The sequence below is a fragment of the Balearica regulorum genome, chromosome 14 (assembly GCF_011004875.1).
Source record: "Balearica regulorum gibbericeps isolate bBalReg1 chromosome 14, bBalReg1.pri, whole genome shotgun sequence".
Classification (NCBI taxonomy): Eukaryota; Metazoa; Chordata; class Aves; order Gruiformes; family Gruidae; genus Balearica; species Balearica regulorum.
The window spans coordinates 9,546,952-9,573,976 of NC_046197.1; the positions used below are offsets into that span (position 1 = coordinate 9,546,952).

The 27,025-nt window shown below is 57.7% G+C and overlaps 1 protein-coding gene across 3 annotated transcripts; it reads right to left on the reverse strand.

Annotated features, from left to right (window-relative positions):
• Positions 1 to 1,302: 1,302 nt before the first annotated feature.
• On the reverse strand, positions 1,303 to 17,027 carry ARHGEF37 (Rho guanine nucleotide exchange factor 37). Of its 3 annotated transcripts, none has more exons than XM_075766585.1 (13): positions 16,436 to 17,027; positions 12,369 to 12,586; positions 11,832 to 11,955; positions 11,296 to 11,443; positions 10,212 to 10,411; positions 9,542 to 9,672; positions 8,887 to 8,991; positions 6,828 to 6,938; positions 5,266 to 5,595; positions 4,189 to 4,317; positions 3,628 to 3,823; positions 3,019 to 3,191; positions 1,303 to 2,621 (listed from the first exon to the last, which is right to left on the reverse strand). In XM_075766585.1, the coding sequence occupies exons 2-13, from the start codon at positions 12,570 to 12,572 to the stop codon at positions 2,412 to 2,414; spliced, it is 2,061 nt and encodes a 686-aa protein (XP_075622700.1). In that variant the 5' UTR covers positions 12,573 to 12,586; positions 16,436 to 17,027; the 3' UTR covers positions 1,303 to 2,411. The 3 variants fall into 3 exon arrangements, with proteins under 3 accessions (XP_075622700.1, XP_075622699.1, XP_075622701.1); XM_075766584.1 differs by lacking the exon at positions 16,436 to 17,027 and adding an exon at positions 14,617 to 15,067; XM_075766586.1 differs by lacking the exons at positions 3,019 to 3,191; positions 16,436 to 17,027 and adding an exon at positions 14,617 to 15,067.
• Between the last annotated feature and the right edge of the window lie 9,998 nt (positions 17,028 to 27,025).

Below are 27,025 nucleotides of genomic sequence, written 5' to 3' on the forward strand. Positions count from 1 at the left end.
CAGGGCTGATTGCATCTGCGCCCTGCCGAGCTGGCAGGAAGGTGACTTCGAGGGAAATCCAACCTGATGTGATTTGATTAGGAAAAATCTGGAGGACCCATTAGCAGCAAGCTGGAGGTATGAGACCTGCTGCTGTGGGGCCAGGCTGGGCGGGTGAGCCCCAGAAACACAGCCTCTGCACAGTGGCCCTCGTCCCCCCAAGCCTGCCCGCTTCCTGTCCTGAGGAGCCCATTGGCCTTTCCCCAGGCTGGGAGCATCCCCAGGCAATGTCCCCAGCTCCAGCGCTGCTATCCCCTCCCAGGTTTCGTATAGGTGAGCATTCGCTTGGGGCTTTCAATGGCACCTTGGTGGAGGTAGCAAGCCCCCAGCCTCCCTGCAGATAAAGCCCTAGGACTCTGCAGGTACAAAGGAGGGTGAGCCCCACAGGCAGCTATGCCCCAGTCTCGGTGCCTGGACCCACACGTGGGGTGCACAGCGAAAGCAGAGCGGTGTCTGGGGCCTGTCCCCACCTGCCTGGCACCCATCCCTTCCCCCCTACATGGTGCGAGCTTGGGTGAGGACATGCCACCTCTGCCCCCCTGCCCAGCCCACAGCCACAGCCGCAGGGCGGCATCATGGGAACCTGCGCCCAGCCTCCGTGCTGCCAAAGCGTGTCCTGTGGGGAGCCCGTGGGCGGCCGAGCATGCTGCCTCCCTGCTGGGTAGGGCATAGGAGCTGGCGTGCCAGCGCTCGCCAGCCGGGCCATCGCACCTTTGATGTGGAAATCCCAGGGCAGCCGGGACGACGCCAGGCTGCTGCACTGGTGGGAGCCTCCATGCTCCACTGCCCGCTGTGGGTGAGGGCTGGGCAGCGTGGCACTGCGGGCTGAGCTCTCCTGGGGAGGGGGTGCAGGGCCAGTCCCTGAGGGCTGCAGCCAGGAGCTCCTGAATTCCCCTCTGACCCCATGTCAGCGCTGCTGTGGGCACAGCTCCCCGCCCTGAGCCCCATCAGCATCACGTAACAGCACAGCATCAGAGCGAGCCGTGGGGAAACCGAGGCCCAGAGCTGTGATGCCTCAGGCAGTGTTGGAAGGGAGTGCTGCCTCCATCCCTAGCCGAGTTTTAGGTCAGGGACTGACCGACACAGGTTGGGGTCGGTTCTCCCAAAAACCTCTTCCACGGGGCCTGTGCTTCTAGAGAGCACGCATCTGTCAAACCGCTGGAGAGCTGCGTGGGTCGGCAAGGGCGACCGGGTGTCCCGCGAGCCCCGGGAGCTGTGTCCCCCCTCCCCCCGAGCAGCGCCGGCTGGGAGGGAAGCGACGCACAGCTCGCCTTCAGCCGCTGCCCCCGCCAGCGCTGCCGCCTCGGGCTGTCCCCACGCCTGCCAAGGACACGCACGCTCCACCGCAGCAGCGAACCCCCTCCGCGGCCCGCCAGCGCCCCAAAACCAGTGCTCCCAGTGGCCCCGCCGAGGCGCGCTGGAAGGCGGCGGCGGAGCGGGGTGCGGGGCGGCTCTGCCATCTCGCGGCGGCGCTGCCACGGGCGCTGCACACCCCCACGGCACGGCCCCACGCGTGTGGGGCGAGCCCATCGGCGCGGGTGGGGCACGGAGACCGTACAATGTATTATAATGTCAGCGTATGCGTCACACGACACAGCACCGGTGGCGTACAGAGCGCTTCTTGTCACCAGAGCTCAAAGCGCCTCTCAAAGGGGTCAGTAGCATCAGCCCCACTGTGCTGTGGGGGGAAACTGAGGCCAGGAGCGGGGCTCGGTGGCCAGGAGGGCTGGGGAGGACCCCGGCCACGGTGCTTAGCCCGGCACCCTCCCATCGCTGACGGCACAGCCGAGCACAGGCTGGCGTTGCCGTACCCTTCAGCAGGATGTGAAGGCTGTGCTGCCGAAGGGACCACAATGGCACCTCAGGGTGGGCACCCAGGCAGGTGCAAGGAGTGGGGAGCCATGTCTCCAGGGCTGCTCCACTGTGATCTCCACACTCAAACCAGCAATTCCCCTGAGAGTCTCTTCCCAAGAGCCCCAGATGCTCCGTGCCAGGCTGAAGACCCACTCTGCGGTACTGCACCCTTTGCAGCTTGGTCCTGATCCAACTGGGGACAACACTGCCTCATCACTGTCATGGATTTCAGCAACCCCCTGGAAAACAGCCCTCACTCCCTCGTGCTCCTTTCCTTTGTGCTAACATGTATGGGACACGGCACCCTCTCACCTACCCATCAAAACGTGCCTCCCGACTGCCATCCCTCGCACCCACATCCCTCGAGCCATATTCTGCCAGGTGCTTCCCACCGCCTACCCGGCCCGGGGCCACCACGGCCACCCCCCTCCAGCATCTCCAGTGATGAGTCCTCGGGTGCCAAGTGGACAGCTCTCATCCGATGAAGCCTGTGCCCTCGGGTGCCAGGCTGGCTGCGCTCACACAGGCAAGCTCCAGCCCACGGGCTCCTGCACAGGGACCGTCACCAGGTAGCTGGAGGGTACGTAGCCCCTCTGGCCGTTCACCTCCACCAGGCTCCACTCCTTGCTCCCCTTCTTGTCATGCGGCTCCAGCACCACCACGGGCTGCCCAGCCTGGAGGCTCACCTCCTGTGGACTCCTGGCTGCAAAGGAGAAGCCGGCGACCACCTGCGAAAAGCAGAGGAAGGAGGGAGGAAGTCCTTGCTGGACATGAGAGTCAAAGTGGGAAAGGACATACGTGGCAGGGCAGGACCTAGCAGGGACATGGAGGTTGTTTCCAAGAGGGCAGCGCAGTACTGCCATTGATGGAGGGACACTGCGGACCCCATCCAGCACAGTTCTCTTGCTTGGTCCACCCCAGGTCCCAGCAAGGCAGACACCAGCCTCATGGGGCACTCGGCCAGGGGCTGTGACACTCTCCTGCTAGGCACATGGCTGCACGTGTGACCACGTGTGTGCTGGAAAAGCAGGTTCACCTTCCCACCTACATGCTGCACACACAGGGACTAGCACAGAGCTGGTGGGGTTGCGAGGAATGGCCCTGGGGGGTGTCCCTCACTCTCACCTGGAAAGACGGGGTGAAGGTGGCCACCTGGGGCCTGGGAGCTTCAGGTGATGCATACGAATGTCGCCTTCTGTCTGTGCTGCTCTCCGGGGCTGGCATCTGCATCCTGGGCTGCTGGCTTTCTACTGGGCAATAGGGCTGGAGTTTTCCAGCAGGCACAAACCCTCGGGGACCTGGAGGACATGCACACACACGGGTCATGGGGCCCTGCTGCCTGGCACACGGAGGACTGGTTGGAGGAGAGAGGAATGACAACTTGGCTGTTGCCTGGCATGGCACAGCAGCCCTGTTCAAACTGTCCATCACTAGGGGATATCCAGCAGCAAAACCCCCCAAAAGGGGTTTCAAGACGTTTCTGTGTGCACAGGATTCTCCTTTCCCAGCCATGATGAGCCACGAGTGCTCCCTCATGGGGAAACATGAACTTTACAGCTAATGGCTATGGGTGCAGCTGGCAAAGCAGAGGCGGGTTTGGGCTGAGCAAACCCCGGAAGGGAGGACCCGGGAGGCAATGGCCTGCTGTTTCATCCAAGATGAGGAAGTGGTTCAGGTTTGGTTTCTGACCCTGGTGCCGAGGCGGGGAGAGGCTCCCCGTAGCGCTCACAATACCTCCAGCATCCACCAGCCATCTGCTCGTGTTCCCCTTAGTATCCACACTTTGCAGCAGAGCTACAATCTGTCCCCTCTGCAAGGTCAGGTCCAAGTCTTTGCTGCCACTGATGTTGCTTGTCACTTGGTAAAGTTTGTCTGGGCCATGCTTGCTCACGAGGGAAAGGACCTTCCGCTCCTCAGCAGGGTTCAGAGGCTGGTGGGGAGCAAGAGACACAGGAGCACTTGATGAGACAGGCAGGGGTCTGAGGCCCTCCATGTACATGTGCTGTCCTTCTGCAGGATCACATCTCAGTGAGAGGTTAGAGGAGAAACTCCTTCACACTATTTGCTCTACCTCATGGTTTGGAGACAGGTGTCCAGAACCAGAAAGGCTGAGACTGTTTCATCCTTGGTTATTCCCAGCCAGCTGCTGTCAGGGACTTGGGGGAAATAGTGTGGCTGTGCAACCCCATGTGCCACTTTCTGAGCCAACCTCCCGCCTCAGATGTTCTGCCCTGGGAAGCCACAGTCCTAGCTTTTCATCCAGCTGGCCTGAGACACCCCCTTCCCAGCTCCTACCTGTGTGACAGGGCTTGGCGTGACTGTCTCAAACATCTGGCAGAAGGTACGGAGCTGAGCACCAGACTGCTGCAAGGTGTCTTCCACCATCTTCCAGAAACTGGGCAGAGGCATGTGGCCATGGGGCATCTGTGAAGACAGACCCTGAGATCAGAGAGGGCCCTGGGGAGGGGAAGAGCTGTGGGTAGGGTCAAAAGAAAAGGAGCAGGAAAAGAGGCGAGAAAGCAAGGGAACAGACCTTGTCACTGAAGATGCACCTTGCATCTAGGATGTGGTTTCCTTTGGCCAGGAGAGCTGCTGCTCTCTGGCTTTGAGCCACCTGCCCTGGGCAGGGCAGTCACACGCAGGGCTCTTGGGCTGTACCCAGCCCACCACAGCAGTCCCCGGGTCCTGCTGTCCTGCCCCAAGCCCACAGTCCATCCCACTTGACTAAAAAGGGAGACAGGGGGATGTAGCTCTGGGGCAGATGTCTGCAGTGTAAGCATCCCAGACTGAGCAAGGGGAATCCACCCTCAAGGCTAGGTACATACAAGCAGTGCCTGAGGGATACCTCCACGTGGCTGCATCATCTTCTCATCTGGGTCATGGCTCAGGCCAGGGCCATGTTCTACCCCAGGGCTCTGACCCACCACATTTGCAAATGTCAGGCTCAGAGAGTGCTGTGCAGTGAGGAGTCCTGGGAGATATCTCCCAGGGGATGAAGGTTTGAAGGATGCTCATTCCTCAGGCCAGGAGCTGTTCTTCTCCTCCTTGTCTTCCCAGCTCAGAGCTCTCAGAAGCTCGGAGTTAACACTGATGTCTCAGGCAGCACATCAATAAATTATCAATGGTGTCCTCAAAGAGAGAGCAGGACAGTTCCTGGCAGTGAAGAAGAGACAATTTGGCTTTCCCCAGCTGAAGGGGAGGAGAGATCATTTACAAATGCTGGACAGGGAGCTGTGTGTCTGCAAGGGCAGGCTTGGGCTACAGCAAACCTTCAGTGCCCTGACATCCAAGGGATGTCCCAAGCCCAAAGAAGGCATGTCTGGCTCAGCATGTGCACCAGTTTGGGCACACACACCAAGAGGTCACTCTCACCTGCTCTAGCTCCTTTTCTGCCTGGTGCAGGATCTGAGCAGCCAAGTCCCGTTGCAGCATGCTGAGGGAGCACAGTATCTGCCCCAGGAGCTGCAGAGCTGCCTGGTTGAACCGTGGGAGCTCGGCCACAAGCAGGGCATTGATGGCAAGGTAGGTATTCATGGCTGCCTCCTCGTCGTACGTCACAGTGCCCATCTCACTCTTCCGCTCCTGGATCTCCTCATAGTCCAGCAACTTGTCCAGGCGCTTCTTGACCAGCTGTTGTGGCCCCACCAGCATGTCTGAGAGGCTGCAGAGGGGCTGGCAGACCAGCCTGTCCAGCCGTCGCTTCTGTGAGGCAAGAGAACCCAAATTTCCACGAGCCCCCAGACAGGCCTAGCTGTCTGCATGGGGCACTGTCTTCCACAGGAGACAAGGCTGGGGGACCTGTTCAAGGGCTTGTGTGGAGTGGAGAGCATCTGAGGGATCCTTCCCTGAAGGCACATAGGAGGCCAGCCAAAGCAAACCCTTGGTAGACAGCAGTCATGCATGCCATGACTCAAAACTTGTGCTCCATGCAAACAATCTGGTAGGACCCTCACAGACAAGGTTCCATGGGTCAAGGGGGTGCTGCAGTAACTGTCCCATGCAGGTGATAGTGTCCTGGTTTGACGGAGGCCCTCAGCCCAGGATCTGTGTGGTTATCCCATGTAGCTCCCTCCCCGTGCTGGTGCTCTCTGGGGGTGCTAGCATCCAGGCGTGGGGTTCAGGCTGCCCTGCCACACTCTTCACTGCTCAGAAAACCTCCGACTGCATTCATGGTGACACCCACCATGCAAGACGGAGTCCTGGAGAACAAGCAGGGGTGGTGGAAGGAGACAGGTAAGGGCTTTTGGGCTCCCAAAGGTGAGCGCCCACAAGGTGTGGGTAGGTTGGCCTAAGGTTTGGTGGCAAACACCTTGTGTGAGTCAAATAAACAGTACACTGGTTTCCCACCATCCTGTGCTCCGCTGCAGCCCTGCCTGCATGGCTGGCCATGAACACGTCAGGGCCCTGAAGGCAGAAATAGTCTTTAATGGCCCAGACCAGCCTCAGCTGGGGCCTCTGCCCACACCCCTGCCCACAGCCCATTTAAGGGCTCTCAGCTGTTATTTAAACATTGCTGTGGGTGAGCTGGTTTCTGTCTCTGTCTCCTGGGTGGGCCTTGGACCTCTGCTGTAGGTAGCTCAGCTCCTGGATAGACCCCTCAGATGGACGTTGCAGCTTGTCTCCAGCACTGGATGGACCTTAAAGCTGTGTTGTAGCTATGTCTGTGGCCCTGACTCCTTTTGTTTCCTGGAGGGACCCTGCAGCTGGTTCTTCATTTCATGTGTATGGGACTGCTGATGGACCCTGTTGCCTGTCCCTTCATGTTCAGGCCCCAGGGGACTGTGCCTGTTGGTGAGGACACTGTCTGTTCTGGGGTCCCCCTCAGCTCTTGGCTGCTGTGCCCTGGAGCCGACCCCTCCTGTGCCCTGGCAGAAGGTGTGAGAGCAATGCTTGGCTGTGGCCCTGAAGGAGGTATACAAGGAAGGAACACTCACAAACTCCGGGAAAACAGTGCAATGGAGGTATTCTGCAAAGTGGCGGTACTGCTGGGCAGGTCCCTCATTGATCTGCAGCTCACGCTTGTGTGGGGTGGGCAACAGGAATGCCTGAAAGGGAGAAAGCCATCAGATCTGACCTGCAGAAGCTACCCAATGCTAGCTAACCCGTCTATAATCTATCCCTATAGTCCCAAAGATGTGACAATATCCCAGCCCGGGTGCTCTGTGCTAGCAGCCCAGTGGGACTGATGCTCTGGGCTACTCTTGTCTGCAAGCTAGGGAGTTCATTTAGGTGTTAACAAAGCTTTCCCCTTGAGCAGGGGTCATGCACTGGCTTGCAAAAGCAAGCTACCCCAGCAAGGTGGCCAAGGCTGCCCTGTGGCCACAGGCAGCCTGCCCCAGCTTGATGTTGCCTGATGCTTTGACACTTGAGTTTCATGCTCCAATAGCTCTATGGAGTTTCTTGTATTTGTGTACAAAATGTGCTGCTGGGATGTTTTGGATGGAGACCCTCATCTGCTTTGAGAGGCTTTGCTCTAATGTTAACTGGGCAGTGCCCCCCTTCCTGCCTGTAGGCAGATTTTGACCCACAACCTCTAGACCCAGGGAGGGGAGCACTGAGCTCCCAGAGCCCCAGTCTGCTGCTGGTGCCAAGCAGGAGGAACCTCCTGTTCCTCCTAGGCCTGGCTTCTCTACCGCTTGGAGCACTGCCCCTGCAGTCAGTCCTGGAACAGCACAACCAGTTTCTGTTTGATTCTCAACCATGGCTACCACAAGCCTGAGTGCCCTGATATCTGTCCTAAATCTTGCCTGTGGTTGTGCTCAGGAGACCCTTCTTTTGTAGCCCTCCTTGCCACAGGAGGGACTGGAGACAGAAATATAAAAGGGGAAATGGATTGACCCTTTGAGCAGAAGGTGGTAGCTCCGAGACCTGTGTGCTTTTCCTCAACCCTACAGGGGCTCTTACACAAGCAGAGGTGGCTGTGATGATCTTGTAGGCACCAAGATCTGCCTCTCCTTGTGGTGGGGGCACTGGTAGAGACAGAGGAAACTGGTAGCCAGCACAAAGAGAGGCCAGGCTGTGTCTGCCCTATGAGAAAATGTCTTCATTGGCTCCTCAGGATGTCTCTGAGAAGCTCTCAGAGGGAGAGAGATGGGGCATGCATGCAGCTCCATCTTCTCCTACCAGCAGCTCCTCTGAAGCTGCATCCAAGCCCCAGCATGACTCCTAACCACAGTTTATTATCTAGGCTGCCCAGCCTGTTTGCAGACACTTGATGTCCTGCCTGAAGCCAAGAAGGATGGCTTACAGAGATGCAGCTCACTGAGGGGCACTGCCTGGCAGGTCCCAAGGAACAGTCATGCCCTGTCCCCGTAGCTGATCTCACTGTCATACAGATTGCCACTTTCATGTTTTCTATTCAAATCCTATCTTACCCACTCCTTGCGCTACAGGGAGTTTTTCTGTCCCCTTTTCCTCCTTCCCAATCCTATATGGGGAGCCCTTGTCAATATTTTCATGGCAAGGTCTTTCCAGCCCTTGAATTGCTGCTTTCTGAACCCTCTGCCATTTCCTGAGACTTTCCCCATAATACGGTGTCTGGGGATTTCAAGTTTTGCCATTGCTCATACTTTCATTTCCCTCAGATGCCCCAAGGGATTCCCATGAGAAAATCACAGCAGCTACTCAGCTGGGTCATCTCATAAGGGAAGTCTGTTGTTTCCCTGATTTGGGAACACTTCTGCCTTATACCTGTTATGCAAGAATTTGCAGGCTGAGCAACACTTAAGCCGTAGCTATTTAATGCCTTGAAATAATGATCAGTTTAAGGACTGATTATTCTCAAGTGACACCCAGCTCAGACTGTGTCAACAAAGCCTTGACTTTGTTGTAAGCTCTGCTGGACCTGAGTGATCCTTGGATGCTGTGCAAGCCCCTGGCAAAACATCTTTAGCTGAGAGATTCAAGTCACTAAACAATCCCAACTGACACTGGTTTCCGTAGGGCTTGAAAGTATTCTGCAACCCAACCCCCTGCAAGTTATCAGAGTTTTACCTCTAAATGGCCCAGGTAGGATGCCACGTTCTCCTTCAGCACAGCCACGCTGGACACCACGCACTGGAACTTCTCCTCCAGGTCATCGTACTCCCTGTCCTCCATCTGCAAGGCAAGGGGCAACTTATCCCCAGCACGGGCAGGTCAGGCAATGCCTCGGGCTGGGCTGGTGTCCCTCACTGGGTGCTAGTGCAAAAAGCAGCCAGGCACCTGCTCACCGTGCCGGGGGACAGGCAGGGGAGACCCTGAGAGGCTCCATGCATCTGAAAAGGGCCAAGATCTAGGGTGCTTGGGATGCGTGCAGAAACAGGGCGTTCGGTGCGACTGTTTTGGTGCTGGGGAACACCAGGGTGTCTTTTCTTTTGCTGGGGTGCCTGAAGGTCCTTTGGGGGCCAAAGTACTCCCCTGCAGCACTCTGAGCAAGGTGTGTACCTGCATCCCTCCTACCCCACTGGTCCTTGGGACTGGGGACCAGGAGCCATCCTCAGTCTGCTCGGAAATGGGACTGTGGCCCATGTGACAGCACGGGCCACTGGGTGTCAGCATTGGCCGTGCCACCTCGGCTCCGCTCTCCCCGGCTGGCGAGGCGTCTCAGGAGGGAGCAGAAAGCCCCAGTAACGACCCAAGGAGAGGCAGTGGGGTGTGGGCTGCCCACCTTGGCCACGATGCCGGCCTCGTGCATGAAGAGCCGGCTCAGCCGCGTGGTCTTCTTGGCGATGGAGTGCGTGTTGAGGCGTGCGAAGCGGTCCCGCAGCGTCAGGTGCTCGGCTTTGTTGTATTTGGTTGCTGCCTCGGGTAGGGGCGCACAAGGTGGGAGGAAAAAAGATCAGAAGAGGAAACTTCAGGGCAGCATCCTCAGCAGCCTGAGTGGGCAATGTGGGTGAGCAGCACTGACGCCCAGAGCTGACAAGTTGTGATCAACAGGATAAGCACAACCCACATCAAAGAAGGGCAGCCTGGGGGAAAGTACTATGAAAACCAAAAAGAGGAGCAAGCTCCCGTTTGTGGGGAGCCTGATTTCTCCTATCCCAAAGGCAGGACTGTTCCTCCCCATTCCCCAGCTCCAGGAATGCAGACTGACTGGTTTGTGCTCAGCTCTCTCATGCCACTCTGCTCTTGCAGCCTTCAGATCTTGCCCAGAGTGTCATTTGCAGGACCAGAGCAGTGCTGGGAGCTGCCTGCACAAGTCTACAGCTCCACCAGGCAGGACAGGTGGTGGGCAGGAGAGCTTTGAACTGATTTAAGTGGGAATTAGTGCAACACCAAGGGGAGACGACTGGGGTTGGGATGGGGTTTCCCAGACGCCATGCCCCCTGCCCGCTCACCTACTTCCCTGCGCCGTTTGTACTCGTTGATGTTGGCGTTGACCTGGGCCATGGCGCGGACGGCTGCCTGCAGGGCCGGGTAGGCGCTGGCGCTGGTGGGCGTGTTCTCCAGGATCTTCCCCAGCAGCAGTGGATACTTGGTGACCCTCTGCACCGGCATCACCAGGAAGAAGCTGAGGTCCGAAGCGCCTGTGTGAGGCCTGACACAGAGGGGAATCGCTCGAGGTCGGCATGGAGGGCTGCCCTCCTGCACCGCCGCTCCCTCCAGCTTCTCTGTGAGCATTGTGGGGAGAATGCAGCCCCTCTCCAGCTGCAGGGGAGCTCTGCTGCCTTGGAGCCATGGGGGAGCTGTGCCCTGCAGCCATGAGGGTTTCTGGCTGTGAACCCCTGTTCCCTGCCAGCTGTGGGGCTGCCCCCCCGAGAGTGCTGGCAGAGGGACACCGTCCCCGCCATCCCCAAAGGCAGTGCCAGCCCCGGGCAGGCGCCCTGCCTCCCTGAACAGTGCTGCACTTGTCTAGCTAGGAGGCACGGGATCGGTGCTTGCTCCGGGGGCAGTGGGGAGGGAGAGTGTGGGCAAAGTGCTGGCAGGACTCCCCTTGTACCCGCACGCAAGGCATCGCTCGTCAGGGAGGCACATTGCCTGTGCCCTGAAACAGAGCAGCAAATCCCAGCAGCTCCGCTGGTGCCACTCCTGCTTCTCCTGGCTCCAACAGTGTTTGTGACCCCCTCGATAGTTCAGGAGGGGTTTGACAGGTCCCCCGGAGCCAGCCTGTGTCTCTGGTCAAGCTGGGGAACATGTGCCCTCTTTGGCTTGTGAGTGATGTGAGGGTGTGGAGCAGGCAGCTGTGGTGCCAGCCCATCCCTTGCTTTGGGGTCCATCATAAAAGGCCACCAATCTGTGGTACTGCTTTGGCAAGTGGCCCCAAGGATGCAGGACAGGCTGCCAGGGACTACATCAAGCAATGCCACAGAGGTGATGGCTGTGATATTACACTCAGCCTGGTGGTGCGTAGCCGTGCAGGCAGCTTGTCCCAGTAGGTAAAACGTGGAGAGAGAGGTGGTGGCCTCAGCGGCAGGTACCTACACTGTTACATTCAGGGTCTCCAAGATTTCCTCCTGCAGCCTGGGGTCCTTGCGGTAGCTCTCCACCAGCAGGAGAGCACGCTCATAGCTGGCACAGTAGATCTTGTAGACGGTCTCCATCTCCTCCTTGAACTCCTGGAACAAGGCACCTGGGGAAGGAGAGTGGGGACGGAGAGTCAGAAAAGGAAAAGGTTTCTCTCCAGCCTGTTGGAAGGGTGAAGCCAGCAGAGCGGTGCCAGCCAAACATACTGGGGCAGCACTGCACCCCCAGGCACCTCCGCTAAGTTAGGAGGTGATGAGGTGATGCTGCCCCTCACCCCTTTCCTTTCTGCAGGCTGGGCAGGTCTGCCTTGCCCCCATGGGGTGAACATGGGTGGACAGCAGTGTGCAGGCACCAGTGCTCCCCCAGGGCCCAGAGCCAAGGGGGGCACAGGAGGCATCAGGGCAGGTGGGCTGGGGTTGCACCCAGGCACAGTGCAGGGCGGTGAAGGCACCCAGCTGCCCACGCGGGTGAGCTCTCGGCATTGCCCCACTCACTGATGCAGAGCAGCTGGTCGTGCTCCTGGGTGGCTGTGGCCTCGAGCCCCTTCAGAAACCTTCTGGAGACGTGGAGGATGTCATCGGTGTTAGAAAAGAGTCCTTCCAGGTCAAGATCAGGCAGCTGAAAGGAATAAAGATGTTCCAGGGTAAGCCAAGTACATCAGACAGACTTGGACTGTGCATCCTGGAGGCACTCATGCCTAAGCATTCGTGTCCTTCCAGCTGCCCCACACTGACATCCAAGAGCTGGAGTAATGCTCCACTTCAGAAGGCACTGGAGATGCTGAGACCTGGCTGTGCTCCTGAGTGGGGCAATGAGGCCTTTCACATGTAGGGTTAAAGCTGTAGGACAGCTGTAGTGGGTCAGACCCAATGTCTGTCCAACCCAGGACCTCAGCTGACGGGGGGGAGCCCAGGAAGGTGGAAGGTGAGCATGTGGTGACCTCCCTGCAGTGATTTGGGTATCTCGCAGCTCTCAACAGGTTCACCCTACAGTCCCAAGCCTCCAGGCAGGGGGACAATACCTCCTCTCACCTGTTTCTTCTGGAGGTGTGCCCGGATGTCTGACACACAGAGCTGGATGTTGTGGACATAGCTGGCCTCAGTGGTGATGAGCTCCTCCACAGCCAGGCGCTGGCTCAGCTCCATCCTCTCGCAGGGCATCACCTCCTCATAGATGGCTTCTTCGGGCTCGGCTGTGCCCTCAGTATCAGGCTCTGCCCCATGGGCACTTGCCATCTCGGCGGGACACTCTGCAGGGGGTGGCAAGGGCAGCCCTGGGACCGGTGGTCCAGTGCCCAACCCAGCTCAGTGCCCATGCTCCCTCCCCTGTGCTGGGGGCACCCCACAGCCCGTCCCTGGGGACACTCAAGCTATCTACATTTACAAGCAAGGCATGGATGATACTCCAAAACCATAAAACCATAAAGGGCTGCAAGCCAGGAGTGGGCTGGCCTTGGAGGGCAGACACCCGCGTGTGGCAGGCGGGGACTTGCCACACACACGTGCCCAATCTCTAGCAACCACATGCAGGGCCAGGGTGCAGGCAAGGGGAGTCCCAGCCGCAGGCAGGGACCCGGCAGCACCCGCCCGGCACTGGGTCTGCGCAGGGGCTGGTCCCTGAAAGCAGAGCGAGGTTTGCCTGCCAGGGCTAGCTGTTCCCTCCCTGCCTTGCTGCTGGCGTCTGGCACATTGCCTTGCCTTCAAGACTCCTATTCAAAGTACAAAGAGTGTTTTTGCAGTGCTTGAACAAGAGGCGTTTCTGTGGCAGGGAGAGATGATTTAAAAGTGATGGGGATGGGGGGAGAAGTGGGCGAAGCCGCGGGGGGCCTCTGCCCTACCCAGCACAGCCTGCTCCCCTTTGCTCTCTGCCTGCGGAGAGCATGAAAAATCAGAGCTGATTCTTGCCGTTTCCTTCTCAAGGAACATCATCTGCTCTAACTGATGCAGAGGAGGATGGAGCAGCTCCCAACAGATAGTGCTCGGTCCCAGGCGGGAGGCCTTGAGAGACACGGCACAGCCCACACCAGCACAGCGCACAGCTTGGCCAGATCCAGACCCCGGCTGGGGGGAGGGATGCTGCCGGGCAGCCTGCCCGTGGAGGAGGTGAAGAGCAAAGGCAGGACGGAGGTGGCCTGGTAAGATAAAAGTGAGATGGCACAAACAGTGGCACAGGGAGGGCAGCTCTGCATCTGCCCTCCGCCGCCTGCCCAGCCAGTGCCAACCTCTGCACCCGACCATCAGCTGGACTGCGTCAGGCCAGGTGCCCGCTTCGGAGGCTGCAGCGCTGGGCACCTGCAGTGGGAGCAGGGGGAGGGACTGGCAGGCCAAGCCTCCCCTGGGGAAGGGTCCAGCTAACAAGCAGGTGATGCAGTTGCGAGCACCGGGCAGGGTGAATGTCCGCTCCCGGCACATGCCCACAGCTGTGCTGGAGGAGAGCTGGGCTTGGCACAGGACCTCTGCCTGCCTTACAGGGGCATGCTACCCTGCCAGTTGTCATCCCTGCCCTCTGCAGATTTGGCTGCCACCCCTGCCTGTGGCATGGCATTGGCTGCTATGGGACATGAGGAGTAGGAGACGCTTTCCTGTGTCCTTTTGGGTACCTCAGAGGTGTCTAGGCAGAAGGATACCCATCAAGGACTGCTGGACAAGCCCAGCGTCCTCTGCCTGGGGGTAACAGCAAAATCCTTGCTCAGAGGAAGGGCTGCAGTGGAGGCAGGTGGAAAGCCCTGATCTGAGATACCCCCTGAGCCCTGGAGAGATGCCCTGCAGTTCAGGGGTATGCAGGCACTGGGGTGTCACTGGTCCCTGCATCAGCATCCCCCAGAGCACGAAGCTGGGGAAACCCCTTTCCCTCTCCTCACCCCACCCCCACCCCCCCAAGCCTGAAAAATCAGAGGAACAAGGGAATTGTGAAAAACTGTAAAGAAGCATTTCTGGGCAGCGTTGGACCAGGCAGAGAGAGCAGGAGCAGGTTTCATTTCCCAGCTCTCCTCGCAGGCTGCTGCCTGTCTTTGACATGTCACTGCCGCCTCGGTGGCTCCGAGCATCCCCGTCCGTAAAGCGGGGACCAGGCGGCCTCCCCAGCCCAGCCAGGACGCACAGGCAGGGGATGCCGCGGGGCCCCCGGCATATCGGGGCGGTGCCGGCTGCAGGCCCGCTGCTCCCACCCCGCGCCCCGAGGGACGGGCTCCGGCCCGGCCCGGCCATCCCCCCGCTCCCCACGCTGCTCCGGCCCCGGCGTCACCTCCGCACCCCCAAAACCAGCTGCCCCGGCTCTTACCTGCGGAGGCGGCAGGGGCTGGCGCCGGGGAGCCGTGTCCGGCTGCGGCCGCTCTCCTGCTGCCTGCGGGAAGTTAATGATAAACCCGCTGCGCCGCAGCCGGGGTGGCACGGCCGGCGTGGGCAGGACGGGCCGGCCCACGGCACGCGGTGAGCCCACGGCACGCGGTGAGCCCACGGCACCGGGTGACGGCACCCACGCACCTGCCGCCGCTGAGCCGTGGCCGTGTCACCCCGCCCGCCGCAGGGCGCCGGGACGCAGCCGGGCAGCGCCGGTCAGATGAGCAGCGACGCGCTCCCTGCGCACGCCCGGCCGCGGCGGAGGGGCTGGCAGCCGGCCCGGCAGCGGGGCTGGCGGCGGGTGTTCATCGCCTCCGCCGGCAGCCAAACCCGGCCGGGAGAGGGGCCGGGGAAAGCCAGCCGGGGGAGTCGCTGCGGCCGCGGTGGCGGTGGCGCTGGCGGTTGGGGGAAGGCGGCTGTCATCTGCAAAAGCAGCCAGTCCCCGAGCGCCGTGCCTGGGTCTGTGTTAGCCCCTGGCATCGCAGCCGCAGTCCCCCCCCCTTTTCCCCTTGTTCATCCTCAAACCGTGGGGCACGCAGCCCCCGGCACGGCAGCGCCCGGCATCCTGGTGGCCTGTGCCAGGCGGCAGCTCCGGCTGGAGAGCGGAGGATGCAGCGGCTCACTCCTGCCGCAAATAAACAGGGACAAGTCCTTGGTGTCTTTTTATGGCCTCGCTACGGCTCCAGTGTGCTGCCACCTCAGCCCTAGCTGGGGGAGCCCGGTTGGTGCCCTGCTGCTCTCACAGCCCATCCATGAATGCACAGGCTTCCCCAACACGTTATCCCACAGGCAGGCGTGCCCCCGGCCACATGCCCCTCTTCTCTGCCAATGCTTCCCAGCTGCTCAGCCACGGAAAAGGGTTCAGGGCAAACAAATGAAAATACATAACCGAGGAAGTGGTTGCACAGATTGGGCCATTGGGAGTGAGTGGCTATTTGGCGTGAAGTTGAGTTTTTTTTGCTCATGAGGTGTTTGCATCCTTATAAACAAGCTATTGAGAAGAGAGAGGCTGATCTGCAGCCAGCTCCTGCAGCTGGCAGCTCGTCCCCAGCCTGGCCGCAGGGAGGGGACATCAGCACCTGGGGTTTTCCAGGCTGACCCACAGTGTTCAAAAAGTGTCACAGTAAAAAGGACTCTGAGTCCTTCAGTGACTCACGCAGGTCACAGGCAGTGTCTCTGTCTAGAGCCAAACCTCACCGTGGGCCAGGATGAGCTCACTGGCGCAGCCCTTCCCTCTGGGTCCATTTCTGGGGGTGCAAGCCAGCCCCCCCCAGCTGAGGTCCAGGGGCTGATGTTTGCTGGGCAGGGCAGCATGGGGGCCCGCACACATCTGCCCCACTGGCTGCCACCCAGTGCTGGTGCCAGGAAGGCCAGCCTGCCCCGCTGCCTTCCCTGCCTGCATCCCATCCTGCACGTGGAAAGGCTGGGTACAGCTTGTGGGGCTGTGCCAGGGGCCCCCAGCGAAGAGTACGAAACCGCCATGCCTCGTCCCTGCGCTGGAGGGATGCTGCAGCACACAGGAGCAGTTGCAGATGGCTAAAGCAGAGCAGCAACACAAGAGGAGCCAGGGATGGGAAGAGGCAGAAGCACTAATGCCCAGGCAGGTCTTCAGGGGAGAAGCCAATGCACAGCGATGTCCCCTGGCTGGGTGGTAAAGCCACCCCATGAGAGCAGTCCCCAGCTGGCCAGTGCCAGGTGGGCTTAGGGAGAGACGTGGCCATGGGAGTGACACACACATGGCTGGGCGGCGAGGGCTTTACCTGGCTGTGGCCCTGGGGACACAGATGTTGTCCTTCCTTGCAGGTGGCAGCAGAGATTCTGTCCTCACCCAGGCACTTTCTGAAGCAGTGAAACGCCTGGCCAGGCAGCCTTTGGGCTGGCATCGCACCGCTATCAGGAGTTCCCCAGCTCCATCCTTGGGCAGGCGCTCTTACTGCTCCGTCCAACTAAGCCATTGTCCCTCCAGGCACATCACCACAACTTTGCTCCCATCAGCATCTTGTGCCTGATCACGCCACAAACCACGCTCGCACGGCTGCTGAGGGAGTCCCAGCAGGACAGCGTTCCCCCTCCAACGGTGTCCTGCCTTGCCAGGGCCAGCGCAGTGGGGCGGCATCCTTGGCCACCCGCTCCGCCCCAGACGGCTCACGCCATGGGTGTTGCCCAGGGCATATTTTTCAGACCTGAGTAACCTGGCTCTGGCTAGTTCCTTGCAGGATGGCCTCACCGTCGAGCCCTGCGGGGAGCCGCTGACGCCTCCTTCCCCGGTGCAAGCTGTTTCCTTCCTGCCGTGCTGCCTGCCCCACGCTCTTCCCATCCAGCCCCAGGGCCAGGGCTGCTGCCGCTCCGCTTGGCTCGCCAGGGTGGCTCGGGGACTGGGAGCAGTGTCACAGCACTGTCACCACTCTGGGGCTCCCCAGGGAGGCGTGAGCGCCGGCTGGCTGCCCTGGCCCGGCTCTAGTTACAAGGGAAAAGCAAATAGGCGCCGGTTTGGTCGAGCACAATTGTTTGCGTCTCAGGATGAGATATTGCGCTCAGGTTAAGCCAAACTAAAGCGTCCCGGGTTGGGGGGGGCTGTCCCTGGCACCCCTGGCATCGGTGACTGTGTACCTTGTGGGCAGCCAGCACTCCCATCCTGCAAACATGAAACCTGGCAAGTGGTGGCAGGGGGTGGGACCACGCGTGGGACTGTGCGTGGGACCCTGCAGCCGCTGCGGAGGGTGGCAGGACTGCCTTTTCCCACAACAGAGCCAGGTTTGTGTAACCTCATTGCAAAACTGTTTTTGCAGGATGCTTCTCATAGAGCAAGGGTGAATCACCTCTATGGAACCACCTAGCCCTCTTCGAACCCACTGCCACAGCAGGAGCGCTCTACCAGCTCTTTTCTGACAGCATTTAGGGAAAAAAACCAACCCCAAGCTGCTAGTGGGACAAGGTCTCCCTGTGATATTCCTTGTGTGATGAGCACAGGCCCAGTCCAGAGGTTGGAGAAACACCTGCTTGATCGTGCTGGGCTCCAGCATTGTGGTGAAGGTATCAGCAGGAGGGAGGCGGGTTTGCAGGAGGCTGCTGGCTGCCTGAGCCGAGCTTAGGCAGGAACATGCAGCTGCCCAGCGTGTATGCAGCTATCCAGGGAGAAGGTGCCATCTCAGCCAAGAAGGTGGTTATTGCCCCCCTACATCTCACTCCAAACTTCTGCTGGCTCCTGGAAAGCCATTTGCTGTTGAGAAGAATTTTCCCAGCTACTCAAAACCTGAAAGCTCAGGCTATTCGGATGACAGCTAAAGCCATCAGGGGGCTCTCTGGGAACACACCAGATAAAGCTTTGAGTTAGTCAGGGCTTGCTCAGAAAATAAACACAACTTCCAGCCATGCAAAGAACTACAGTTCAGGCTATGCCTAATAACAACAGGCGGGGGTTCCTCTCCAAGCAGCACGTTTGCACAGGAAAGTTACATTTCCTCTATTTAATCTTTTCCATTATTACTGTTCTTTGGATTTCTTTCCCGTCTTGAAAGGACTTTCATGACCACACACCACTATCAGCCATTCACGCTGGAAATTAAAACATGGGAGAGAAAAATAGCAGCTCAAGACTGTGCTTGCAGGTGTGTCCTAATCACAAAACTTCCTCCCACACTGCAGGTCTAGGAAGTGGACTTTGCCTCCAACACACTTACTCATGTGTGCTGTGCAAAGCAGGGGAAATTGAGCTAGGGTGCTAGGGAAAGGAGGAAAAAGCCCATGAAATGAAAGGTCTTTATTCTGCTGAGCATGAGCAACTCCTGAAAAAACACATGGATGTCATTCCTTTCTCATCCTTCATCCCTTCCCAGCTAACGTAACCTGTGCTTAAATCCTCCGTGGGAGGGAAGGAGGCTGTGCGTACCTGCTCGGGATAATCCCATCCACGTACCTCACCAGGGCTGTTCTGACGGCTTGCTCCTAAGCAGAAAGAAGCAGGTTAGCTCCAGCAGTCTGGAAGGAGCTGCAGGCTCCAGCCTCATGGCTGGGGGGGCACTGCCTGCACCACGAGGCGGAGCACAGCCTAAAAATACGCAGATAAAATTTGATCCAAGCAGAATAAATTAAGAGTCAGCTCTTTATTTCTAAGAGGGTTATTTATGGGCCTTAGGCAGATCTCCTTCGTGGAGGAGGCTTCAGCCCCTCTCAGCCTCTCTGAGGCTGCAGCAGCTCACTTCTCCTGTATCCACATTTTAGTGCCTGAATCTTCATGCCCACCAGCCTCTGTGGTCCTTCCCTCTCCCCACTGAGTCCCTGTTGCCTTACATTGCTTTTCCTGCCCCAACATCTCCACCTTTACCCCAGGGCTGGTCACTTTGGGCCTTTCACCCATCTGGCCCATGTCCCTATTATCAGCTGAGCCAGCTGATGGTGAGGACAGCTCAAGGAGAAAGCCAGACGCTGGTTTCAGGGCACTGAATACTGAGGTATCTGCCTTTGTGCCCAGACAGCAGTGCCTGCTCTCTCGGGACCAGTGCGGAGCAGTGCTCTGCTGGGAGCCCTCTGCAATGTCTTGCTCGGTGAACCAAGCAGTACTGATGTTTATTCTTTTCTTCCTCTCATTAATGTAGGGGTGCTGGTGGCTGCTTTTCTTGCTAGTATCTGCTGGTGAAGGATAACAGTTTGCTGGAGAGCACAATTACCCAGTTAGCAAACAGGTTATTTCATAAGGGCTGTGGTCTGCAAGGTCTTCCATCCCTGTCCATCAAGGACATGCACCCTGGGCCCTTCCTGGGGCCTAACATTTCCAAACCCTTGAGCAGGACTTAGTCCCTGCCTCTGCCCTGGCCCAGCCTGGAAAGCCACGGCCAAGCAGCACACAGAGGTGTGCACGGTCCATGGCACCGGGGCAGGGGTGCCAGGAAGGGATGGGGGTGTCTGCAGCACTTTGCAGCTCCAGGCCAGCCCAGCCCCAGCTGGGGCCACTGACACCCCATCACAGGGCAGTGCCAGCGACAGCGCTCCTTGCCCAAAACATCTCACGGGGCGGGTGCACCATCCCACCAAGCACCTTCTGCCTAGAGTGAAGAGGTAATGAAACATGAGAGAGGTAAGAAGAATTTAGATTCTGGTGGTTTATGCTGATTAGTCATTTCCACTGATCAAGCCAACATCTTCTTCCTGCCTGACTTTGTACAGTTTCTGCTCCTGCCGAGTCATTACAACCACCCACCCGCAGAGCTGGAGCTCCACGTGACCACCGCCTCCTCCCAGCGGCACACCCACGTGCCTGGGCACCTGGGCACCCCGCTGCCAGCACCCCACCCTGGGGTGCAGTTGCTCTCCTGTGCAAGGTGAGGGCGCGAGAAGATAAGTGGAGACGCGTCTCCCTGAGATTCAGCATCTCCTTTGGGATCAGGTACCTCTAGGGTCCCACCAGCACCCTCATCCTCCAGGCAAATTCCTGCAAGAGTTGTTATTCTGGAGTCACCGCAATAGCTGCTGCCTGCGCAGGAGACATTGCAGGAGCTGACTTCTCTTGCTCGAGAAAGAAATGAAGGGTGGGAGGGAGGCAAGAGCAGCCCTTTGAAGCTGCCAAGCCAGTCTGTGTGTAAGGTCTCCATCCCTTGTTCCAGTGACACAACTGGGAGTGCCTCTGCCGTGACAGGGCTTGTGTCTCTGACACAGGGAAGTGTAACAGCTGCCCCCTTGAGAGTGATCATCGTGTGCTTGTTTCACTCCTGAAGGCAGAAACCCAGCCCAGGAATCTCAGTTGATGCGCTGCGTCTCATGGCATAGTAGCAACGTCTGAAGCAAAGACCTTGCAGTAGGCCACCAGCTCTGCACGCTGCTGGGAAGGAAGCTGGGGTGGGCAGCCCCCAAGCTTTGTGCAATGGGCTGGGGAAGCCCACAGCGAAGAGCCTTTTCAGGGGAACAGCCTACTGCCTGGGCTCCCTCCTCATTTCGTGAGCAGATAAACAACCAAGCAGGGAGAACCGGGCATCTCCACTGAAAGCTGAGGAGTTCTGGGGGTGGGCAGCTGCCTGGCATTAATGGCAGTCTGACTGCAGATCCCTGGCAGGACAGTGCCGGTGGGGTTGACCCATGCCAAGATTGAGAGGACAGAGGGATGAGGCCAAATAAAGCCAGGGGGTGTGAAAGAGGCTGAGGTGGAAGGAGAGGTCCAGGGGTCCCCAGAGCCCCAGCAGCAGCAGAGAAGCTGCAGGACCAGCTCACAGTGCTGCCCACGTGTCCTCCACTACCCACCTCCTCACATCTTAGCAAGGAGTTTTACTGGGGAGGAGTTTGCTGTGGAAAAAACTCAGCAGCTAATACCACGGGATATAAAACGATGGCCAGGAGTCCCATGTGCTGGTGGCAGCTGAGAGGACAGCCTCCTGCTCAGCCTGGGCACCACCTGCCCGGGTCCCAGGGCCTCCTACAGCTCAGCCCCCCCCATACCTGTTGGGTTATCCCAGCTCCGGCAACATGGGACTTCCTGCCAAAGTGGCAGCACGTGGCCAGGCAAGCTCTGCCCGTCAATTGCGTCAGCTGAAAGCAGAGCTCCCCTATGCGTCAACAGCCATTACTTCATCTCCTTCCCTGCAGCCACAAGATGACTGCAGCATCAGAGGGATGTCTCCATTTTTAATGTGTGCAGATGAAATGCCAGCTCCAGCTCTTCCACCCACCTTGACTCATCAGCCTACACCCCAGCTGCAGGTCTCCTCCCCAGGCCATGATGGTGGAGAGCCACCAGCCTTGACACCTTCCAGTTAGAGACCTCTCTGCCGAGCCTTGGGTCCTGCTCTCAGCCAAGGAGGATCACAGGACCATCCAGCAAGGATGCAGAGAGGGAAACCTGGTTCATGTGGTCTGCTGGGGTGTCCAGCAAGATGTCCAGCCAGGCCTCCCACCACAGGCCCTCGGGGACATGGTGCGGTACGGGAGGGAGAGAGGAAAGACCTGCTAGGCAGATCAGTCGTTACTGGCAGGAAAGGAAGGACTGTAGTAAAGGGTCTGTTTTCACAGCAGAGGGATGTTTCCTGTGGAGAACCACTGAGTGTGTCCAGAAATGATCTGAAAAAAAGGGCAGGGATAGCAAAGTGACCATGTTTGCCACCAGCACCAAGCTCTTCAGAGCAGAGCAGATAAGGGCAGGCTGCGAGGAGCTGCCAGGTCTCTCTCGCCAAGCAGCGGGATGGCAAGGTGGCCAAGGAAACTCCACGCAGGCAAAGGCAGAGCAAACATACAGAAAGCAGTCCTAGCATTGGTAGCCCAGTGATGGGCTCTGTCCAGTGCGTCTCCTCCCAGGAAGGAGATCTTGAGGGTAGTGCTAAATGGTGTTTGCAAAATGTCTGGAGGAGAGAAAGCAGAAAATTGAATGTTGGAAGTGAGTAGGAAAGAAACAGAGGACGAGAAAAGAAACACTGCTGCTGCGTAAGCCGGCGATGTGCCCACGCTCAGGGGGCTGTGTGTGGGTCTGGTGCTCCCTGTTGCCTCCATCTCAAGAGGGATATGGAAGAGGCTCAGAGAAGGGAAGCAAGAATGACACAAGCTCTGGAGCAGCCTGTGTGAAGAATGGCTCCATGGCCAGGAAAAGGGATGACAGAAAGGGGTGTGATACAGGTCTGCATGGTCTTGGGAGGCACATGAGATTATGGAGGGGCTGATTACTCACCAGCTCTTCCAGTGTACAAGTTCAAGCTCCAAATGAAACTACCTGGAGGGAGCTTTTAAGCAAGGAAAAGGAAGTGGTTCTTGGTGCAACGTATAGTTAAACTGTGGAGCTCCTCGCCACAGGATGTGACAGATGCAAAGCATTTAAACAGGAACTAGATGAATTCATGGAAGAAAAATCCTTTGGGTTATTAAATACAAAGAACCACCATCTCTTCCTTAAGGCTAGAGGACTGGTGGGAGCTCAGGGACTATTCTCAGGAAGTCTTGCTGTGCCCTTACTCTGTGCCTCTGTAAACATCTGCCGTGGGCCACAGCTGGAGCCAGGATATTGGCCAGATGACTGTCACATGGCTCTTATGTTTTGTCAAACTGCTGTCCTGAGATGAAGCCACGGACCGGGCAGCTCCCCAGGAACATGGCACACCGCTTCCTTCCCCAAGGGGAGCCGGGGCTGCTCCAGTCGCAGGCTCTGCAGGGAAGCTGCCCTGCATGGGGGGCTCAGCCCGACCTGTGCTGTGTCCTGGACCAGCCGTGCCACCATGAGATGGTCCCATTCCCTTTGGGTTTAGGAGAATAGTTGATAATAATCAACTGAAGTTCACTGCTTTTCTTGAAGCACTTTTTGGAATGCCTCACCACAGGGAGCATCCTTCTGCCTGGTCTCCTCTGGATTTTCAGACAGTATACAGCCTAACGAAAGCAAATACTTTGCTGCTAACAGCCATCTGGTGATGTCCTTGAGACAGAGGAGGGGAAAAGGCTCTGGGAATTCATGGAAACCACAACACATGTTCCGATCACAACAAAGCATTTTAAAAAAGTTCTTTTGCTAGGACTCAGTCCTGCCTCTGTCACCACCCTGCACCTCTGCATGCATGTCTCTCCTCTGCTGCTTAATGCTCGCAAGAGTTTTAATCAGCTCAGAGGTGGCAGGAGCTGGCTATTCAGACACAGCGGCTGACTCGAACGTCTTCTGTTTGCGTGGTGCCATATGGTCTGATGATATGATCTGGTCACTGTGATACCCAGGCAGTCCTACTGAATTCAATCTGAGTTTGGAGATTTCCAAATGTCATCTTCAGTTCCCCAGGGGGATAAAGCAAACCTCACAGCAAGGGCACGCAGAGAGACGCTGTCATGTGCCTGGACTTCCCTGCAATGCACCAGTTCTCAGCAGCCAGGTACCAGCTGCTGGGTACAGAGATGTAACTCCACCGGCTTTAACAGGAAGATCTGCCTCTGGTCTGTCTCCTCTGTTGTTTGGGAGAGGGTCTGGCAGAGGTCAAACAAAGAGAAATTTCTATGTTTAGGAACATTTGTTTTTCAGGATGATTTTTCGAAAAGGTGACTGACAGGGCTTCGTGTGCTCCAGAGACCGAACACACCAGTTGCAGTGTGGGTCACTCTGGCAGCTACCTGACCGTCAGGAAGTGAACAGGACACTTTGAGGGGGAATGATCCTTTCTGTAGCTCCTGCCACAACCTGCCATGAGAAACCATCCTGCAGCACAGAGATGCAGGGGATATCCAGTGCCATGGCTTTCAGAGAGCTCCCAGCCAGGACCTGGTGCCTGTTTTGACTTAAGGTATCGCTGGTGCAGTTCATGCTGGAGCATCCAAGGGATGCTCTGGATGCATTGCCTACCTTTCAGCCAGCGGTGACACAGGACAGAGGAACACTGTCACCTGCTGCACCCCATGGCTGCAGAGGGGAGGCAGGTCCCACACATCTGAATTTTCCTGAGAAACCTCAGTGATGTAAATTGCCTGTCTCAGACACGTTGGGTGTCAGTCCCAGGACCCTGGCTCCATCAGCCCGGGTAGCACGGGCTTGCCATGGGGAACTGTGGCTCAGCCACTGCACGCCTTCCCCTCCTCTGGGGACCCCAGGGGACTCTGGGTCCTGCTGGAGGCAGGATCACAAGAGACCTTGGTTCAGCAGGGGAACTGCCTCACTTAGAAGAGAGGTGATGAGTCTGAGTCACACTGAGATTTCAATCTGCTCCCCAGGTACTAGTGGGCTTTGGACCAGGCCAGCAGCACCTGTAATCAGGGCAAGCCATCCTTGCTGTGTGACATTCCTGTGCCAGGCATCAGTCGCCACTGCACAGACGTGGCCTCGCAGACCCAAAGGAGGTGGCTGCAGAAAGGAGCGTGGGTACAAGAACTCCGCACCCGGAGCCTCCCGCAGCGATAAACAAAAATGCCTGTATTTTCACTCTCTCTCAGTGCCAACAAGACCATGTGCAGAGCAGCGATTAGCAGAGCTGTGTTCCCAACATGAAGCTGCTCTGCAGCTGAATCTGATCCCAGGCTGTGGGAGGTGCCCTCCCCTCTGCAGCAGGGATCAGTCCCAGCCAGCACCCGCTTCCCCTCAGCAGAGGACGATGCAGAGGGAGCTTGTGCCGCCCATGCCTGAGCTGCAGCCGTTGCAGAGGAGAAGGGAGGCTCACCCCTAGCTGATGCGCCTCTCAAATTTGCATCATGGGTGTCAGTGAAGTGCCCTGCTCTTTAAGGCACCCAGCTGCCTCCCAGGGCACTCAGATGACTGGCCCTCTGCCTCTGAGCAGCAGGCAACAATTCACCCTACTGCCAGAAAACACGCTGGCCAAAAGCTGCCTTGCTGTGCCACAGAGCCCGAGTTAACCTGTCCCCACAGGGTCTCGCTGCCACCCGGCTCTGGGACTGGAGCTGGTGTGTCCCTGGCTCGTTTGGAGTATGGGCACGGTGATCCCGCAGAGCCATTTCTGTGGCTGCCCACGTGTTGGCTGGAGCGTCTAACAGACACCTGCTTTTGGAAACCATGGCCCCTGCTCCTCTGAGCTGTGCTGAGCTGCTGTTCATTGCTGCTAAAATTAGCTGAAGGTCCATCAATAACGGAGCCCTTGAAAGAGCTCGCCTTCAAGAGCATCAAAGCGGGACAGACTGCACCCTTTTCGTCTGCTCGCTCCGCTCCTCAGATGATAAAGTGGGACCCACATGGCGTGACTGCTGCTCTGGAGGAGATGTGGAGCAGGGCCTTACGCATCGAGGGGCTGATTGATTTATTAGTGGTATTTCCAGTACTGTGGTGACAATAACATGTGATGAGCCTTTCCCCTTATCTGGCACTTTCCACCCTGCGCTTTTCACAAACGCTAATGAACCAGAGCTCGTGATGCTCTTTGGAGGAGGGGAGAGAAAAAATTCAGGCATAATCAAACAGAATCTCACAGCTCATGGAGGTTTTTTTATCTCAACAAGAACCCGCTTTTGAATTACATGAAAAGCTGCTCCATGGAGTAGAGAAGATGTTCAGGCCTGCAGGGGACTGTTGGAAGGGACAAAACACAAGTGGATCATACCCCTGGGAGGACATGCTCATGAAGGGGCTGGAGCCCCAGGTTTTCAGCCACAATTTGTCTGGAATCAGATGTTCCAGCCTGAGTCCAAATCCTGGGGTACTTTGCCCAGTAGTATCCCAGTGCCATGCCCTTGTGCCTGGCATCTGGGAGATGGGCCAGCACACAGAGCTAGTCTCATGTGAATCTCCCCCAGGATTTAGAGATCAGGATGATGGCTTAGGAAATACCACGTTTAAAAATTGCAGAGACATTTACAAACAAGCCTCTCTGGAGGGATGGGGCTTCCTTCTGCTGCGCCGTGCTCTCCAGGCTCTCTGGGGTGCTCTCAGACATGTTTTTCTTTCCAGTCTTGGGAGGAAGCAACTTGTTTTAAGAAAAATGGAAGGGACCGTAATGCCCTGACTCCACAGGACTAACTCCATGACCCCTGAGGAGGTGCTGATAGAAGCCACTGCATGATGTGCTGTTAGTGATAAAATCACCAGACTCAGCAGCCCTTGATTGGGTTCCTCATCTGCAACCTGCTCGAGCGCTGATCCTCATCCAGAGGCAGCCGCTAAGTGTTTTAAGATTCTGGAGGTGTGAGGCAGAGGGACCATCCCTGCTGCTGAGGAGCCTGGGGGACAAGAGGACACAGCCTCTGCTCACTGCTCCGTATCATTTCTCCCCAATGTGTAAGGAGATCCAGAGCACCCCAAGAAGAGGGTGATGGGGAGCCCACTGGGATGGACTGTCCTCAGCTGGCTCCTGCCACCGGAGAGCAGCAGTGTCCACCCAGCACAGCCAAAGCCTGTGCTGGGCAGATAGGACCAACCTGGCCACATCCTGCACTCCAGGCTCTTGCTCTGCTGCAGCAGCAGACACTGCACCACCACATTCCTCTCCTCCTCCCTGGCATCCTAAACCACAGCACATGGCAGGTATAAAATCCATGTTCCCTAAAACGGTTTAAGAAATAGTAATACTTAGGGGGAAGATTTACTCCCAGGGTATCAGCTGTCATCCACCAGCTGAATTATTTTGCATTACAGGAGACTCACCTCAGTGATTTGAACCTGACTGATTTAAGCAGTCTCACAGAAGAAATGTGCCTCGGATGCCAAATACCAGTGCTCTGCAGTAGCAGGGTAATTAATTCAAAAGCACTGGAGAAACTGCTGCTGAAGCCTTATCCATAGCACTCGACAGGCAGTGAATCAGCTGTGCTGCCATTTACATCTTTTTTGGCCCATGACTTCTTCAGAGTCTCTCACCTCACCTCCCAGCGCATCCGCTGAAGTTCCCAAAGCAATTTAAGTCTGACATCACCGGAAAGTTTGGAGCTCAGCTTCACCCCCGTTCAGCAAACTGTCCCTAGCG